General features: G+C 36.4%; 1 protein-coding gene across 5 annotated transcripts in view; it reads right to left on the bottom strand.

The window, feature by feature from the left end:
- LOC120330831 (peripheral plasma membrane protein CASK-like) overlaps positions 1–19501 on the bottom strand; it is a 69885-nt gene that overhangs the window by 8307 nt on the left and 42077 nt on the right. For 2 of the 5 annotated variants that reach the window (XM_078114558.1, XM_078114560.1), the window contains exons 11-23: positions 12894–13040; positions 8849–9037; positions 8400–8478; positions 7128–7213; positions 6676–6744; positions 5019–5054; positions 4331–4429; positions 3830–3927; positions 2565–2677; positions 2240–2320; positions 1546–1626; positions 1185–1279; positions 40–147 (exon numbers count right to left, since the gene is read on the bottom strand). In XM_078114558.1, coding sequence (XP_077970684.1) covers positions 40–147; positions 1185–1279; positions 1546–1626; positions 2240–2320; positions 2565–2677; positions 3830–3927; positions 4331–4429; positions 5019–5054; positions 6676–6744; positions 7128–7213; positions 8400–8478; positions 8849–9037; positions 12894–13040 — 1281 coding nt within the window. Of the gene's footprint in view, positions 1–39; positions 148–1184; positions 1280–1545; positions 1627–2239; positions 2321–2564; positions 2678–3829; positions 3928–4330; positions 4430–5018; positions 5055–5860; positions 5879–6675; positions 6745–7127; positions 7214–8399; positions 8479–8848; positions 9038–12893; positions 13041–19501 lie in introns of all 5 variants that reach the window. The other 3 variants (XM_078114561.1, XM_078114562.1, XM_078114559.1) reach the window with 2 other exon arrangements.

Below are 19501 nucleotides of genomic sequence, written 5' to 3'. Positions count from 1 at the left end.
AACAAGATGAGCCATACTACCATCTTTCCATGAACAGACCTGTGGCTCGACATCTAATATTGCGATCATGTCTTCGTTATGGATTTTGCGAATTGTATCGAGTTTTGTCCCATAGAGGGCGCTCTCGTGCGTTCCATACTCCAAATACTGAAATGAAAATAATATATTAGAGAAAAATTATATTGAACATCGTATAATGATACAAAGCTACCATTTTCGATAGGACCAACGTTCAACAGCTCCGGCATTGCTCACCGAATTTTTTGACGCCGCCCTGAGACTCCAATCTGCAATAGTTTACACAAAACGCACTAGACTAGCGTTTCCCAACCGGTTGGTAATTCCCTGTTAACTTTATTGTATTTCAGGCAACTAGTATTTTCCCAGATGGCTGAGCATGACCTGTGATGTCGTCAGTCATAGATGACTGATCATGACCAGCCAGCTGTGAAGGTGAAGTAGCCATGTGCTCTCTGTAGTTGAGGGCTCATTCTTGTCGGTGTGCCTTGGGAGTTACTTTGTTGATGTATAGGCATTTACTAATTATACGTTTATACTCAGTTAACATTAAGGAGTTGCAAGTGGGGGATAAACGAATTGACACGCAGTAAACACAATGAATGAATTTATTATACAATACTTTACACAGAGCAGAGAAAGACTTCCAAGCTAATTTTAATGAAACTTCTTGTAAATAGGTTTAAGGAGGTGAAACACAGTTGATGGGCAACCCGCTCACCAGAGACAAGACGGCTAATTACACAAGTGGTCTGTTGTCCGTCTTGTCGCAATTTCTATTGCCCCGTTTCAAACCTATATGATTGTAATTTCTATGTGGTAATTGACTCCGATGACCACATGGTCGGATCGTTGCCATCCAGTCTGTACCGTGAACTGTTTCGCTTTTTATTAATTATGTTTTTGTTGTAATAATAAACAAATAAACTCTCTCTCTCCCTTCTATCAAGCTACGAGTCCGCTCACCTACAGATGCATTAAAGTTACTGAAGCAGATCAAAGCCTCAAAGTTCAGAGTGAACATTTATGAAAATTCAAGATACTCCCTAAGTATGTGAACCAAGATGGCGAACAACCTGAAACATAGTATGTGTACCATGTTAGGGTTACCAGGTTGTGTGTCATCTTGGTGCACATACTTCTGGAGCGCCAAATCCAACACATACATGGTTATTCTTGATGTCTTCCATCATCTCTTCTTGGGTGACAAAATAATAATTCTTTCCTTGGATCTCTTCCGCCCTCTGTGGCCGAGTTGTATCTATAGCAACGAAAAATTGACTTTCAAACTATTAAGGTTATGGCTCTCCTCGGGGCATGGTTCCTTACGTAACATTGGTTGATTGGGAAATTGTTGAAGATGGCATAACAATTGGAGTTACTTTTTTCGTATAAACAGATTTATGATTGAAAACATCAGTCCATTTGAAAGGCTATTTGCAGTTACTAGTTACTAGTGATTTCGAGGTACAAATTGAATAACACAATGTTTTTTTTTGTTTTCTAAAGAGTTTATTTTATACTTACGAGGGATAGGATAGCTGAATCTACTAGGTTGCGTCGTTATCAACGTATTTTTAATATGGCGTCTCCCAACTCCATGAGCGCCTGCAGGAAGAAAATGACATATTCAAAATGAGCAATTTAAAGAATGTAGACCAAATATTTAAAAAAAAAGTTTGCTTTAACCAACGTCACATGCACTCACTCAGAAGTAAAGGAGACTCATCTCTGAGCAAAGTTACAGGCACTCACTCAGAAGTAAAGGAGACTCATCTCTGAGCAAAGTTACGGGCACTCACTCAGAAGTAAAGGAGACTCATCTCTGAGCAAAGTTACGGGCACTCACTCAGAAGTAAAGAAGACTCATCTCTGAGCAAAGTTACGGGCACTCACTGTCTGCTGGTGTATGTCGGCCTGTATAGATAGCAAAGCCTACGGAGTACGGCCGAGGTCATCATGACGACCAGTTTAGTCACAATTAGGATTCCTGTACTTGGGAACACTCCGAAAAAGCTAGCGAAACACAGTTTGAGAAACGCTGATAAAGGCTCTCGAATATGTGTGTGGAAACTAGCATAACTTGTGGACTGTACTGGCAAAACCGGTTGAAAACGGCAACAGAACAATCTAGCGAACGAAGCAATCACCACAATCAATTATTAGAGCCATTATTCGATAGACCATCATTAATGACTATCATCAACAAAAGCAGACTCACCTAGAAGAACAAGAGTTTTCCTAGCAAATGAAGGTATTTTAACAACTTCTTCGTAAGTCATCAAGTCCAGTTGATCAAAAACTAAAACAGAAGGAAAAATTTTTGTCAGCGAGGATCAAACATTTCAAAATCATTGTTAATAGTTTTATTGGAAATTAACCAGTGGTTTTCAACTTCACACAGTGAGGAGCCTTTGCCTATATTTGGTGGCAGCGTGGCTATGCCAATGAAAACTAATAACTAATCCCATACCAGACATGGACTGGTAACCGGACGAGAAGCCTTGGTTGGCCATATGATTAAGAACAATAATAAATAAACTAACCAGCATTATGCTTCGCCAGATATTTATCTTTTTGTTGTTTTTTCTTTTTCCCAAACCATGAGCTTCCTTGGTGTTCCGCTTTCGCTCGTTCCATAGCCATACACGCCACCCTCCTGGAAATAGGAAGTATAGGTTACCCCTCACCTCACCCAGAATATACTAAAGCGGAACGGGAAACGCCAAACGGTGAAAGATTTTAATCCACATTCAAAATCTTAGGCTCAAATGGCCTTTCCACCATCTCAGCCAATGTCCGATAAACTAAGCACACCAAATGTGGGCAAATTATGGCCCATCAAAGTGTTTCATTCGGCCCACTTGTGTCTGCTGGAATTACGACTATAGTTTTCATGGATATAAATTTTTTGTTGAAAATATCGATGAAAATCATGTCACAATGACCTCGATTGTTACATTGTGCTTCTTATTATTATAGAAATGTTAGCTGTTGGACCAACGTAAATAAACAGTTTCTTATTCATGGTTTTTCATGTATGTATGTATGTTTATTCGTCTCATAACAGTGATAAAAAAATAAATGAACGATTATTATTATGTAAGACGGGATGCATGCACAAGACCGTACTGGCCTAAAACACAAATGTGCGGCATGCACCCTTTTTAACAAATATAAAACAAAAAACATTAGATGCAATATGTATAGTATGAACCCTTATATAGACAGTTGTGCATGGTGGGGCAATGGGTTGGTGTGGTGAAAGTGGTAAGGGTGGAGTATACAAAACTGTTTATACAGAGGAGTTTATAAGACAAGACAATATATATAAATAGAGACAACACAACACCAAATAAACATATACATAACAATGAAATCAAAATTGAGGCGCAAATACAGCGCCTTTTTTCATATTGAGTTCATAATGATTATTCAATACAACAAAAAAACAATAAGTGATACAGTCATTTGTACAGACAGTTGGGCTGGGAAGAAAATCGATAGCCGCCAGGGGGTTGATGACATAACAGGGGTAAATGTTGATGCAACGATCAGGATACTATTGTTCACAGAACAAATGTGTATTTCATACTCTGTAGACTAATTGCTATGCTTAGACAGACTGGGGTGAGACTTCTTCAAACATGCATACTTTAACTATCATAGACTCTTGAAATAAATGGCTTAATACTTGGTACTATTTACCAAACGAATGTTTGTTTTGAGCCCTGTGAACCAATCTGGTAACAAACCAGCGAGTGTATTTCGATCGCAGAGTTCAAAATGAATATTTATTCTCTATACACACCATTCTTGAAGCTCCGGGGATGGAATTAATCCGGCCGCTGAATCTGGAATGTTTATGACACGGGCTTGCCACCAGTTGTGATCATCTTTGCTGATTATCTGGAAGTAACAAAAATAATGGGTTAATTGTTTAGAGCAGGGGTGAGAAAAGATCTTTTTGCAAGATGTTTTGGCCTAGATGTTTTAAATAACGATTAAAAAAAAAACTAAATTCTGTATGCGGTATTCAGAATATTCACCAAGAGCACGAGGCCTGCAAAAAGTGCTTCAACAAAGCGCATGTGGCTCGCAAGCTGTAGATTTCCATGCGTGGATTATAAATTAAACCCAATTATATACATGCCATAGGTTAAAGATTTTGGGCTCAATTATTATATACAGCACCTCTCCCACGGTGTTACGTAGCTTATGCTCCCCATTATATCTCATTTGCTTATTTACGGGCAATATTGCAATAATTAAAGATCACTGTTCTAATTTGCTATTATTTGAATAGTCAAACCTGTAATATATCTCCGGTTCTGAATGAGATGCCGGCCTCTCGACAAGGAATCAGCTCGTCATTCATTGGGTCGTAGTCAAACTGGGCTCGAACGTAGATCTGTAGAGTAGCAAGAAAACAATGTAAATTCCTTGGGGTTCCAGTAGCTCTTGGATCTCCATGTGGTCACACCAAAACTTTGCTCAGAGATGTTTATTACTTACTTCTGAGTATGAGATAACAGAAAACTTATAGCAGTTGTTTTCAACCATGATTCCGTCAATACTGCCCAGCGGTTCCGCAAGTTGCAAACCCAAGAGTATATTTATTATGTATATTGGATAAATATAATCGAATACCTATTAGGTTAGCATTGTTTTAATACACTTTTGTTTTGCCAGTATCATTTTGCTTTCATATATATTTGTAGTTTATAAATTCAGACACTAAAAGACAATTGAACTATCGCACAAGGGAGCTTGCATTGGGGTCCCGTTCCCTACAAAAATGTTGAAAACCACTTATTCGGAGAACAGTACTTTATGGTTGAAAAGTTTGACCATAATATAGGGCTATACCGAGTCCACAGTAACGAACCCGCACTAGAAATTAGAGTAGATTTTCTGATAAGCAAAATTCCTGAATAGCATTCATAAATCACAATTGCTAAGATTAAAAGTAAACGAAAGCATTATTATATCATAAACACCTGCTTATAAACGTCTCCAGCATGTCCATTAGGCAGCTTGGTAAAGATTTAAAAGAAAACTGTCAAACTCCAAAAACTACTCAAATGATCAAACATGTAAAAAATCACACTCTATTTATTACATGGCCTACAACTAGTAAAACGATTGTTTGACTTTGTTAATAAATCACAATCTACTTTTAGTTAAAACTGTAATAGTTATATTTTCATCATCTGTTGATCAAAATGTCTCGGATTCAAATCCCGGAGACGAGGCCATTAAATTTTTGGTGCTCTAGAAGTATGCACACCAAGATGTTGCACAACCTGAATTCTAACCGATACACAATGCTATGTTCAGGTTGTGCGACATCTTGGTGCGAATATTTCTGGAGGTCCAAGTTTTTTCATTTATCAGTCAAAGGTTGAGGTGAGCCTCTAAATTTATTTTTATTGAAGCCAAATTTTGAAATGCAATTCTAACATACAACCGTTCTTAGAGAGTTATTGATGAAACAGGTTTCTTATTGTGCGTGAACGCTTAACAATCTGTTTGAGTAATTGATTCTATGTTTTCAGTAATTTATGTGGCTCATCACAATGAAGTCACATATGATTACATATCTTTCCGAGTATTCAAAATTTGATTTGAAATTTTTTTTCGATTCGATTCTGAAATATAGAGTATTCGGAAATGCCCAGTCCTAAGGTGTTCAGAGAATATGCAAATAACCCATGCATTTCAGACGTTGAAAATACACAATACACAATATGACTGAAATGTTGCAAAAAAACGAAATATGAAAGCAAGCTACCAAACTTTTAATATCATAATGAAAACCACACGATGGCAGTAGACATACCGTGTACTTTAACAGAAGCTAAAGTAGAAAGAAGGCATTAACAGATAATATCTAGACTTTAAGCAGGGTCTCTCGATTGGATGGAGTTTCTATGACTACAGTTACTGCATGAAACATAGGTGTTGGGTAAATTTACAATAAGCTCAGAATAACCTTTGGAAAAAATTTAGATAGAAAATGTTTGACTTAAGCATTAAACTGTAGGTCAGGGGTTCCCAAGCTTTTTTCAGAACGACCCCAAAGACAACTTTCAAGTGTCCAGTGCGACCCCAGGTCAATATATATATTTTTTATGAAACTTCTCAAGCTTCTTTCACTGGACTTTTGAGTTTGGTCTTGTGGTGGTATTAAGTAAAATAAGCTGAAACCAAAATATGATGTCACAATAAGCACCTACATTTTCAATAACAAAAGCATAGAGCGATGCCTATGGGCCTGTTTTACAGTAAGCCATGGTACAAACTGCTAAATTTAACATGGTTTGTCAAATCTTAGATGTTTCGTACATCCATCCTCGACCATAACTCAGCGACCCCATGACCTGTTTGCGACCCTACCTACTTATCACTCCGACCTACTTTGGGGTCGCTACCCCTGATTTGGGAACCCCTGCTCTAGGTTATTGTTAAATTTCAACTCTGTTTCCCGAGTCCGAACTTCGGTCAGAACCAAAAAAAAAATTTCGATGACATAAGAATAGCATATTAAGCAAACCTTTTCAATAGACAGAAGGCTTATTAAACTTAATTTTTTTTTATTCTCTGTAGGTAATTATGACTTTGGTTACAATAAAAAAAAAAAAAATAAATACTTACCTCACAGGATGGTGGCTGGTTTCGATAACTCGGGACAATTTTGAAAGTTATGTTGCCGCGAAGTTCTTTCTGTAAAATGCAGGGTCGAAGATCATCATAAGTTTATTGTTCAAGAAGTCTAGGAACAGTTCTGGTCTTAATGGGTTGACGCTTCATGTTAAGCAGTAGAAAAACGTTTTCAGGTTCGAATCATGTGGAGGATAATGATGTGTGAGATGATTTTTGGACTCCTCGTCATCTTATAAGAATTGCTCGCTCCTCGCTGTCGCCCGAGAACCGATATTCGGTTCCGACTCTCTTCGCCATCAAGTCCATGCTTTCGAAAACAAAATACCTTGGCAAACTAATGCCATACCCAGCATGGACAAGTAACCGTACGAAAGGCGGTGATGATGATTAATCCATCTTATAGTCTCCCTCCCTCGAGCTAAATAAAAAAATGAAAACCTTACCAGCATTTTCTGAAGAGAATCAATCGTCTGGTTTGCCACATTCACACTGTTTATTTCACGAATTTCATCTCCAACATGGAGGGTACCTGGTGAACACAACAAAAAATTGTGAAAAAAAAAAGAGTATTACCTAATTAGAGTGTTCTAGGGCAGAGTTTCTCAAACATTTTGGGCTGCAGACACCTGTTTGTGAACCTTATTTTTGACTGACTCCATCTTATGTTGTATCAATTTCTGTGCCTAACTTACTTGGAAGGATAATGTTTCATTTGACGAAATAAGTAGGAATCAATACATACTAACGTTAAATACTGGCTAACGGCAATTTTATAAGATTATGATCTATTTATATATGTTTCAGACCCTTTTCATACTGTTGCGGACCCCTGTGCAATCATTACGGACTCTTAGGGGTCTGCGGACCACAATTTGGGGAAACCCTTATTTCCTTCCTACTTCAGGATCGTATGTGTCAGTTGCTACGAGGATGCCTGAACGAGATATTAATATAATTTCAAATCCACCCATCTCCAATGTTTTAGAAATTCTTTATAATAACTTTGACTGACTATTGATCTTTCATATTTGCAGCCATATCTTGTTTTGTCTGTAGAAGTTGACTACAATCTGATGAAAACTTACAAATATACTTGCTAGTTTGTAAAAAGAGATTAAGTTATTCTTATATTTCTCAATTAGTTGGGACATTTACTAATCAGACCAATCTTATTTCATAAATTTGATTTACTCCATTACAGCAAAGTACAAAGAGTGCGTGAGATGGCTAAGCGCAACAAATTTTGTCGTTTTTTGGAAAGATTTTTGATTTGTTGTAGTATTGCTAATATTCTTTAGTTCTTTGTTACTGCTATAATACCTATTCATGAAAATATTATAAACTACTTGAACTGTACAGGGTGGGAATGCGACTTGGGCATAACAATGGTTAAAGATCCTTTAAAAATGATTAAATAAATTAGGGAAGGAATTTTGCTTGTATTTGCTGAAACAGGAATGTGACTTCTGAAATGAAAAAGGTTTGGAATCACTGGCATAGCAACTGAAGCACTGGACTAAACTGTGTGCGCATCTTAAGTCTGTAATCCGAGTTCAAATACCTCCATCCACCCCAGGGTGTTTTAACTTACTGAGCAGGAAATGCAGAACCCCCCCAATAAAAAAAAGTTGTTAGATAACAGTGGATGATGCACAGTGCCTTGTTTGGAGCACACAAAGGGAAGTAAGCATCGATTGATATTCTAACTTACTGACCTTGTCTGTGTATCATTCCACCATGTAATATTCTGGCAACCATGCAATGACCCTCTTCATTAATTTTCAGTGTTATACCCTGAAATACATTAATCATTTATATTATAAAAGGAGGGACACAATAGAAATCGAAGAAGACACACAAAACACTATTAAACAAGCAAATAATTTTTCAAGCAGGAAGGGAAATTCCCATATTTCTGAACAGAAAAAATATTTTTTCATGTAGAAGGGGATACTCCCTTATATCTTTGAACACAAACAATATTTTTCCGAATGGGAGAAAAAGCTCCTGCACTTTATTATCAGCATGTTTATTTTTTCAGATAGGAGAGGGGAATACCCATAAATATAAGCCAAAATATTTTTTTAAGTTGAATCCTATTTCCCCCACCAAAAATTTGTTCCAAATGGGTGGGAGGGGGAGGGGGAATTCCCTGATCACTCACCAATGGTTCTCCAGTTTTCCTCATGAATTGAACAAGTCTTACTCTGGTCACAGAAGCATCATCTTGTCCATCAATTTCTTCGGGATCCGTGGGGCCATTTTGGAATCCATTCTGGGGTTCATGCTCACCCATAAGTGCAGGGGAACTGTATACCTCATGAGATACCACATCATGGGCCTGGAGGAGACCCTGAGAAATGTGAAATTTTTTTTTTAATATTTGAGGGGGTTACCCAAACTGGGCCTTTTTTGAGGGAGGGGCAAGAGCAATTACCTTCTCTAGATACCATTCAGAGTAACTACATTCATTTAAAGAGAATCAGCTTATATTTCTGTAATTTTTTGACTGTATAGCATTTATTCTTTTGATTTGAGAAGGTCAGAAATCTTCTCACATATCCTTATATCCCTAACAAGGATTGAACTTGTCAATCCACGACATGGCGATCATAGGTTTGATGGCGAGCATGTTTTCGATGATTGACAAGATCAACTTAATGGCTAAAAAAGCATTAACTGGCCAGCAATTACGTGAACCACCCTACGAGTCAAGCAATCCTCCATCACATAAATATCCCCCAGGAGATTCACACCACACAAGGCAATCAAGAGTTGATGGCAAGCGTGTTGCTAACACTTAGCATCAGCCATCAAGCACTATGAAAACAAATAAACGAATTCCCAAGAGATAACAGTAATACACTAAGTTGACCTTATCCAAGACCTAATGACTAATTAACGTGGTTGATATTGCAATGACCCAATGGCTCCCAATCCAATTTCACCTAAGGTTAAGAATTAATATGATTGGCGCTTCGACACTTGCCATCGTATATATGATTACCCATCGTGGGTTCACAGGTTCGAATCCTGTGAGAGGATTGGCCACTATGCCAGCTATGGCTTCACCACCATCAAGTCCATGCTTCTTAAAAAAAAAAAAACTAACTAAACCAATACCTGGCAATGACTGGTAACCGGACAATAGGCCATGGTTCGCTATACAACCAAGCCACCTTATTAGTTATCCTTTACCAAAAAAAAATCTTATTCTAGAACAAATGGTCGCATTCACTGACTCTCCATATTATAATCAACACAGACCCAATAGGCACAGAGTGTATTTAGTGTCAGCTCTTTCCTTACTAACGCAACAACAACAACAAATAACCCAATGATTCACACTTTAATTAAAAGACAAAATAGCGTGAATTTTAGTTGTTTTATAAAGTATTTATGAATCATACTTATTATCAGAAGCTGCAGCACATTTTGGCCATCAACATGACCAGAATAAACAAGAGAGAAATGCTCAAATATATGGACATTGGCATATTCGTAACTTTAAAGTACTGATTAGCGTACATTGCCGAAACTATTGTTTTACGTAAAGCCATTGCACCTTCAGTGTGCCTGTGCATAAAAACCATTTTAAGCAATTTATTGACAGTCTGTAAGATACAGTACTCAGAAAGTCAGAGTAGGGCTTGTTTTAAATAGGTTAGAGTCAAGTGCCTTGGTTTATGGACATTCTTATTTCAGCTCATATCGGTAGCCGGATCTTAACATTAAAAAAAAAACCTACAACCGAAATGTTAAACAACCAACACAATCACGAATAAAAATGATGAAAAAAAAGGAATTGAATGTTTAATGAGATTGTTAGCTGGTTTGAAGGTGTGAGCCAAAGATGATCCATGTCTGAGTTCATCATCCCAGGATCTATTTATATGTTCATTATGTTGTGTGGGCGTTCCTGAAGTATGAGTACCAATATGGAGGTAACTAATTTTGTTTGACTATTTTACATCAAGTTGTGTGAAGGGACTGGAATCTATGCGCAGGGGGATATTCACTTGGCTCACAAAGACAGTCCCCGAACTCGTAATAGAACTAAAATAGGGAAAATTGGAATAAAATTATGGCCTAACCCCAACCTGGTAAACATGCTTCGGGAGGGAATACCGTTGTGTGGTTAATGAATCACCACAAACAGTGGAATTTCGAAGGAAACCGAAACATATGTTTCATGTTATGAACCACAGTCGAAAGCTTACAGCATTACATGTTCGACAGCTGAAGTTTTCTTGAAGGAACAAATTCCGAAATTTAAAACGATTTTGAATGTAAACAAGCATTGCGTCATCATAATAGAAATCAGCCATCTTCAATTACAAACATGACGTGGCTCCATTCTAAATGTAGAACAAATTGCGTATGTTACTACGTTCACTTATTATGTGAATCCCTCAGGGATTTCTAAAGTGTGGTCTGAATTGCACGCAGAATGGGAGCCACAGCACGTGTGACATAGGCATGCCCATATCAGTATAGAAATCTTGAATTCTAACTTATATTCTCTCAGTTGTCTCTCATATATGGTTCTAGGAAATATCACTGTGTGGAAAATCGCCGCAAGAGCATTTTGCGGTGAAACAAGTATTTGTGATAAAAAAAGTTAGGTTTTTGAAGTTACTTTTCATTTAAAAAGATTAGTTATTTAAGAGCATACTCTCTAACTATATAAAACCAATTATTTTATCATAAATACTTGTTTTACAGCAAAATGCTCTTGCGTAGATTTTTAATGTGGTAAAATTTCCATTCCGCGTATTTTCCAGACACAGTTTTGTAACGACACATATTCACGCCCTTTCCCAAATAAAACTCAATACAAGGGTTTGTTTTGAAGAAACGTTTCACGAAATCAGTTACATAAAACAAATAATAGTTCAATTATTCCTATACCCGGCCAGGCAACCGGACAAAAGAATGCGCTTCACCATATGATTAGGACATCTTATTGACTTTCCTCTATCCCAGTATAAATGCTTATTCACTACAAATTCTGTTATCAGTATTTTTCATGCAAATTACAATTCTTTTCTTTCAGCTAACATGTATGGAACATTATACACAGGAGTAAAAAGATAGCAATCTTGTTTGTCTCCAAGTGGAATGTTTTATTATATTTAGAATTACAACTGAACATGAGCCAATGACGCTAATTGTGTTGATGAGTACACAGCTATATAATCTTACAAACACCTTTGGGAATTCAGTGCGTATGTTTGAATTCAAGACCACTTCGTCAGATTTCAAACCAATATTGAAATAAATTTGAACTTTCATTGACCAATTTTAACGTGTAGAGGATCTTATGTATTAATTTTTTGGTACTCCCGTAGTATGTGTACCAGGTTAGGTCATTATTTTATTCCGATTTTTCCTTTTTTTAGTTCTGTTACGAGTTCAGGGACGGTCTGTATTAGCCAAGTGAATATCCCCCTGCCCATAAGTTTCAATCCCTTTACACAACTTGATGTAAAGTAGACGAACAAAATTAGTTACCTCCATATTGGTACACGCACTTCTGGAGCGCCAATTTTTTATTCATTTCAGATTCGACCTCCATGATTTTTTTACACCCTGCGCAAGATAGAGGTTTGACCCAGAGATGTGTAATCTGTGATACCATCTAATCTCTGAATGGCTGTTTTGCCCAGTGGCTTTAATATTTTAACGCTGTCAAAGCTGATGTTAACAAAATATTTGCAAACTTAGAAATTCCAAGTGGCCCACTAACATTTTGAATAGACAAGAGAGCTGTGCTCGAATATATGGACAAGAAATTCGTGTGGCTATTTTTTATTCTGACACATAAAAAAACAAATTTCTTGAAGTCCACAGAAATTTTTGAAATAAGTAAAAGTAATAGCCTTCTGGCAAAAAAATCAATTTTTAACCACTGAAAATTTCAAAGCAATTGGTCCAGTATTCGAAGAGAAAAGCGATTTTATCATGACGAAAGAAAAGAATAATAATACTAACAAGAACAACAACATACCGTAATATTGAAACGATCGTTATGTACACTGACGTGTCAAATAAAATTTTGCAATGTGATAATTGTGTTCATGGGAACTGTATATTCTGTGTACCCAGCTAGATGTCTGGAGTTGGTTAATTGGCCACTGACAATAAATATTGCGCACCCTTGGCCTAGTGCCTTTTTTTAGAGAAAACACAAGTAATAAAACACTAACCATCATATGGGGCTGCAGTATCACGTTCCTGAATTCCATTGTGGCTTGGTCATGTTCTGGCATCCCTGACAGTGCGTCCTTTAATAGTTGAATTACGCTTGATGATGGCTCTAAGTCTTTGGATCTGGTGTTTATTCTGTCGTACAGCTAAAAAAAAAATGAAAATTATCATTGATTTATTTTTAAAAGTTGGCTACAGTAGAGGTATTTAACCAAGGTTAGTATAGTTCAGGGGTTCTGCAAAGTATCAATAAAATGAAGGAGACTATATTTCATAATGCCACACCCTCTTGCGGCGCTCTCGATACATGTGAACCAAGACGGTAGACGCTGGAGCCTAGTATGTGTACCAGGTTAGGGTTAGGCAATAACTTTATTACAATTTTCCTTATTTTAGTTCTATTACGAGTTCGGGGACTAGCCAAGTGACTCTTGTAGTATTTGTACCTGAAATTAGAGTCTACCCTAACTTGGTACACATAATATATTCCGGTGTCCGCCATCTTGGTTTACATACTCTGGTAGTACCCCTCTTGCACACCCAAGAGTTTCATTCGTAAATACCAAAATAGCTTTGTTTCATTTTGCTCTAAACAAGGATTGTACAAGCAGGCTTCATTCCAAACAACAAAACCTGGTTAAGATATATTGAGAACTGACTTCATAACAAAATTTAAATTGTGAAAAGACTCTATGGACACTGTGTATATTTATACAATGCAGACAATAAAGTACAATTGGACTGCACATGGAGTTCATTGAGCCTCTGCTTTGAGCCCGGAAATATATGTAATATAATAGTTCTTTTATTCGTGGCTTGATACAGAAAGGTGCTGCATGGTATAATGTTAGATGCAAATCTGCTTAGAGTTTGAATTAAAAGAAAAACAGCAATTGAAACGTTTACGACGGGAGAACGGCAGGAATTCAAACAGTATACTATTTAATCCAGAATGCCTAGTACTAATAATGAGAATGTATTTATAAATTTAGCCATCAGAGTTCTCTGAGACTATCAAAAGAATTTCGACTCTAGACTCAATTATATAATATAACTCAAGCGAATTATAATCATGGTTTAAGCTACCATTTATGGTAGCCCTGGATTTCAGACAATGTTATTTTTCATTCAAACAGGAGGAAAACGGTCAAATGCATGGACAAAAAAGTACCAGTATATGTAGCATAGATTTTAATGAAAAGATCTGCAACATAATGAAAAAGTGTTCCCTTTAATTAAATTGTATCAACAAAATTTTAGGCAAAATGAAAAAGAATGAGTGCTTCCAACCATCTGCAAGTACAGAAACCAAATTTTTGAAATTAATAAGTTAATAGCCTAGGCGAAAACAGATTATTCTCAGCAAAAACCTAGGAAAACGATCAACTTCGAACATATCTTTCCAATAAATAGGGATGAAAACAATAAGAATATAAATGCGATAGCTTAGCCCCAACAATAATGAGACCATCTAAAGAAATTTCGACTCGACTCAAGACTCAACCATGAAGGAGTAAATTTCCCAAATTATAGTATTAGTTTAAGCTACCATTTGTGGTGAGTTTCATAATGCATCATGAAACTGATAGAACATAAATTATGATATTCAACAGAAATTTGACTTCACAACAGAACTATAATTAGGTAGAAATTAGAACACAAATTTTCATCATGGGAAGGATCGGGAGGGGGAATTCCCAGCCAATGAAGATGCAATGGCCGGAAGATTGAGAATTCATTCACTTCACCCAACGTGATGGTTGGGATCCACTGCCATAAAGAGTATCTAAACTTACAATTTGCCTGACATCAATCTTCCGTGCACAACGCCGTTTATGAACAGTATTCCAGTATAACTCAGCGAGGGGGTTTTGGTGACCTATGACCCCACTTCCCCCTTCTGAAACAAGCAACGTTTTTTCAATATCATAATCCGATTTAATTTTCCTTGTTTTTGATTTCTTTCGTAAAAAATTCACAGAGCTAGATCGTCGCAACGATCTAAATACTTCTTTAACACCAAAACGACGGTTTTCACCCATTTTAGTTGAATAATAAAAAAAATTTCTGATGCAAGAAAGATAATGATGAGTAAATTTTAATAATATATTCTAGGATAAGATTCTATAGAAGGGGTGGGTAACCTGCGGCCCCCGCAGGCCACAACAAAAATTGTGTGGCTCGTGAAGAAGTGCCAATTTTAAATGGTGTGCAGCTCAAGAAACGAGTTTTTAATTTAGTATAAGCTGATATGTGTGATTAAATCCTATTCCTTTGTGTGGCAATGCTTTTACCTGAGCCCAATTTAATATAATGGTCGATTGTGCGAAGCTAACAACACATGTCATTAAATTTTGCACCACCCCTGCACCAAGATATCAGGTCGCTTAAAAGGATCTGGGAGTCTGACTTCTGTTAGTATTCTAAGTTTGACTTTTTTTTCTGTATGAATTAATGTTAGACTTCCTTATAGGTGACGCTGCTCGTTAACCATTTCTGGTTTATCGCGCCTTCCTTAAATGCATTATTTTATCTTTCTTATGTTTGTACAATGTCTACTTTTCGGTATGTGAAAAAACTAACTACTGACTGACTGACCTATTTTTATTTATCAATCAAAATATCATCTCATTCAAGCATTCTTGTGACAATAACCATATATGAATCCAAAGTAGAAAGTAAACCAAGCCTGCCGTTCAATATAAAACACACCGCTACCCCCTGAAAAAGAATCTATCACAAAGAACAAAGAGTCTGGCACCAATTATAATAAAAGCATTGCAAGCACTTATATCCCACATTCAAAATTAATGAACTTCGTGAATATTTGTTAGCTTGGGCAACTATGGGCCATGTGTGGCATAAGCTGACCATAAAGACAATATCTTAGAAGGATTATGATTGGCCGAACATGAAATATTCATAAAGTAACTAAATATACCTGATTTACTTATGGCCTAACATAACGACTGGAAGAATATTTCACATTTAAAATTCATGAACGAACTACCTCATGCTTGGTCTTATATAAAGGTACTAATTCAGACCAAATTGAACGGCTATCAGAAACAAGATATTCAAAAGTATTAGATCTGATCCAGTAATGCTAAGCTAATTTTCGCCCTTACGCATCTAAGCCAACCCCCCAAAAACGGTGAACTTATATAAATTCACATATAACCCTACTCAACAAATCGTGACAAGCAAAGGGCTGCAGAAGAGAATTGGTGCGATCAGTTTTTTAGTTTCCCTGTGCTAGGTTTAATTCAACATTGCTAACCCAATTTTCACTGTTAAGTATCGCATATAAGCTGACCACCAAAAACGGCCCTAAAATTATGAATTTATAAAAATTCACATATAGGCCGACTCTACAAATCATAACATGCCGTATGCACATACCACAGCAAAGGGTTGCAGAAGAGAATTAATGCGATCAGTTTTCGTTGGTATCGCAATCATCCCAAAAACAGTGGCCTTTTCTACCTTGGTAAAAGTAAAATACAAATCATAAAAAAATCTTTTTCAAGCTATCATAACATCTAGTTACCATTCCTCAATAGACAACATTCAAAAACCACAAAATCTTACAAAAACCTGCAAATATATTTTAATATCTATGGCCACATGTGGCCCGCATGCTTGGGTTTGGACCACCCTTAACTAGATAGACCAGTGGTTCCCAAACATTTTAAAGTTGGGAACTATTTATTACCACAGCTAATGGCGACCCATTTAACTTAATAAATTAATAAAATCTTAAATTTCGGGGAAACACTGTGAAAGAAGTGCTGTACAGTGTACAAAACTGCTATGCGTAAAAAAGCCACATAGTCATTATTTGAGTTGCAAATTTTTGTTCCTTTGAGAAGATCGTAAAAAGGAAAGTTTCACAGATTAAAATTTAATTTTTTTTTTTTTGAAGATTTACGTATTCGAGTCGCCACCGATCCCAATACCCAGTTTAATTAATCAAAGCTTTCTACATCTTTTCATGACCCACTGAGATCCCTTTTGCCACCCACGGGTGGGTCGCTACCCATAGTTTGGGAACGGCTGAGATAGACGATGCCAAACTGAAAAATTTCAGTTCTTTCAAAAATAATGACACTCTCAAAAAAGTGAAAGCAACTTTTCCAATCTATCCTACCATCTATCTACCATTGCACAATAGACTAATCTCCTCTTACCATGTTACAGAACTTTTATAGAAGCAATAAAGACATAAAAAAATCAATTCATCAATTTTTATTTTAATTGCCCTTCTGGGAAGTTGCGCAATCAATGATTGTAGATATTGACTAATGCCAATAAGCGTGATTAGTAAAAGTTTTAATTATGGATGTTAGGGACTGTGTCCGGAAAATTCGCAACAGGAAATATCGCCGCATGAGAAATCGCTGCAAGAGCATTTTGCTGTAAAACAAGTATTTGTCCTTAAACCAGTTGGGTTTATAGGGTTAAAGTATGCTCTTGAATACCGAATCTTTTTTAAATAAAAAGGTACCTACTTCAAAAACCTAACCTTTTTAACACAAACACTTGTTTTACAGCAAAATGCTCTTGCGGTGATTTTTCCTATGTGGCAAAATTTCTTGCAAAAGATTTCCTACGCCAAAATTTCTCGCGGCGAATTTGTCCAGAACATATATTCATATATTCATTTTTTTCAAGATATTTACGATAATTTTACTCAGAATAGCACTATGTGACAGCAGTATTTGCATTTTCAAGCTTTAGAACAAAAAACAGGTCAATAACGACAGAAAATCAAAAATATATATTTCTGATATAAATGTGACATAAGCTACCTTACTGCCGCAATATGCAGATGACTGACTTTTTGCCAAGACAAGATAACCTTCAAAAACTAGACATAAGATGGCTTGGTTCTAACAGTTGAATCTCAAAATAGACTTTAGTTAGAGATGCCACTTTGGATTTACAAATTGGATCGATTCAATACCTATCACATATATATTGAATAAAAAAAATCTTACGGATACAGATTCGGAAAAATTTCAATTCAAGAATTCTTGATTAGGGATTCGTTTGAAAAAAATGTATTGAGAAGTGGCCTACAAAACCCTACAAAAACTAAAATCAAACAGGTACAGCTAAGAATCCTAGTCTTAAAGATTGCCATGATGCCTAAGTCTATTTCTGAAAAAAGTAACATAAGGTAAATTGTTTTTATTGCGGCGATATCGCGAACCTTTATATTTCTATCCTAACCTATATCCTCCCACCTCCAACTAAATTCCAAATAAAACTTTTTTTCAATCCTTCTTCCCAGACAATGCAATTAAATGTAATTCTTAAAAGCTTTCATCAATTTCACGCCGAACTTTCATGATTGAAACTTGAATTTCATGGTTTTATTTCAATCAATATATTCAACAGCGAAGCCAAACTGGATAAATTTGAATACAATGCACTGCTTGAGGTCAAGGATTTAGATTAGATTTGAATTGAAATTCTATTATTTCCATGCGCCACCATTTTTTATTCCAAATTACCAGACTGGTATACAGGGTGTCCATGAAGCCCCCTTACGATTTCAATTTTGTTATAAAGTCAGTTTTCAGTATATCATAACCGGGTTTGTTGCTTCCCAATCAGTGATTGTTAGTATTTTTACATTATTTAATACATCTGTATGGCCAAAACAATATATGGTATCGATAAATTCCCTTTGCCATTTTAAAAAATTTCAAGAGTTTATGGACACCCTATATTTTGCAGTGCTATGGCCTGGTGAATAAAGCGTTCCATAAAATTCTTCTGGCAGATTATACATCTTGAGTTTCAATTTCATGCCTCTGCTTCACCCAAAATGTAATTAATCAGATCGTTAAATCAGAGCCGAGAAAATTCCGTTCCTTCCAAAAAAATAGTGGCTTCTCAAATAACTTGGATAGAACATGCAATAATTGGATGTGTTTGATTACAATTCTGTTCAGGCCTTTTCAGGATTGGCTTCTTACTCTGCGGGTACATCCTTAGCCCCATCGAAAATCCTGTTACCCCACAGGATGAAAAAAACGAGTTCATCACTGTGCCTGTGGCCTTCATCACCGGAGAACATTCAACGGAAACCATTACCCCCGAGAACCAACCGTCATAAATTTAGTTTTTATTGATTAAATTTCAAGAAAGGGAGATATTTTTTCTACAACACGAATTCATGTTCTCGTTACGAAAAAGGCTCTACAAAGCAATCACTCAAAATTATGATGGTGAGAATACACACGTTTGCCCTGAAACAGGCTCTGTACAAGCTGCACACAAACAGTCCAATCACTGAGCTATTGCAATGTACCGTGACGACCCCCCTAACTACAAAAGCTTTTATCGAGGACATTAATGTGCCGGAACTAATTCTGATTGACTAAGATAAAATATTTGTTGATGAAAAATGGATAAATTTTCGGAGAGGTTGACAAGGTCGGACTGTGAATCTTTTTCTTTGTTTACTGACATTTTAAAGATATACGTTCAAGTTTTCAAAAACTTTCATTCAATTTTGAAATTAAAAAAGCAATAAAAGATTTTAGGTGATTAAAATTTATTTTTTCAGGTAAAATAAATCCCCCAAAATTTTCGG

The sequence above is a fragment of the Styela clava genome, chromosome 7, assembly GCF_964204865.1.
Source record: "Styela clava chromosome 7, kaStyClav1.hap1.2, whole genome shotgun sequence".
NCBI classification, from domain to species: Eukaryota; Metazoa; Chordata; class Ascidiacea; order Stolidobranchia; family Styelidae; genus Styela; species Styela clava.
Note: the sequence above shows the minus strand (reverse complement) of the source record. Positions and strands in the feature narration are given on the sequence as shown.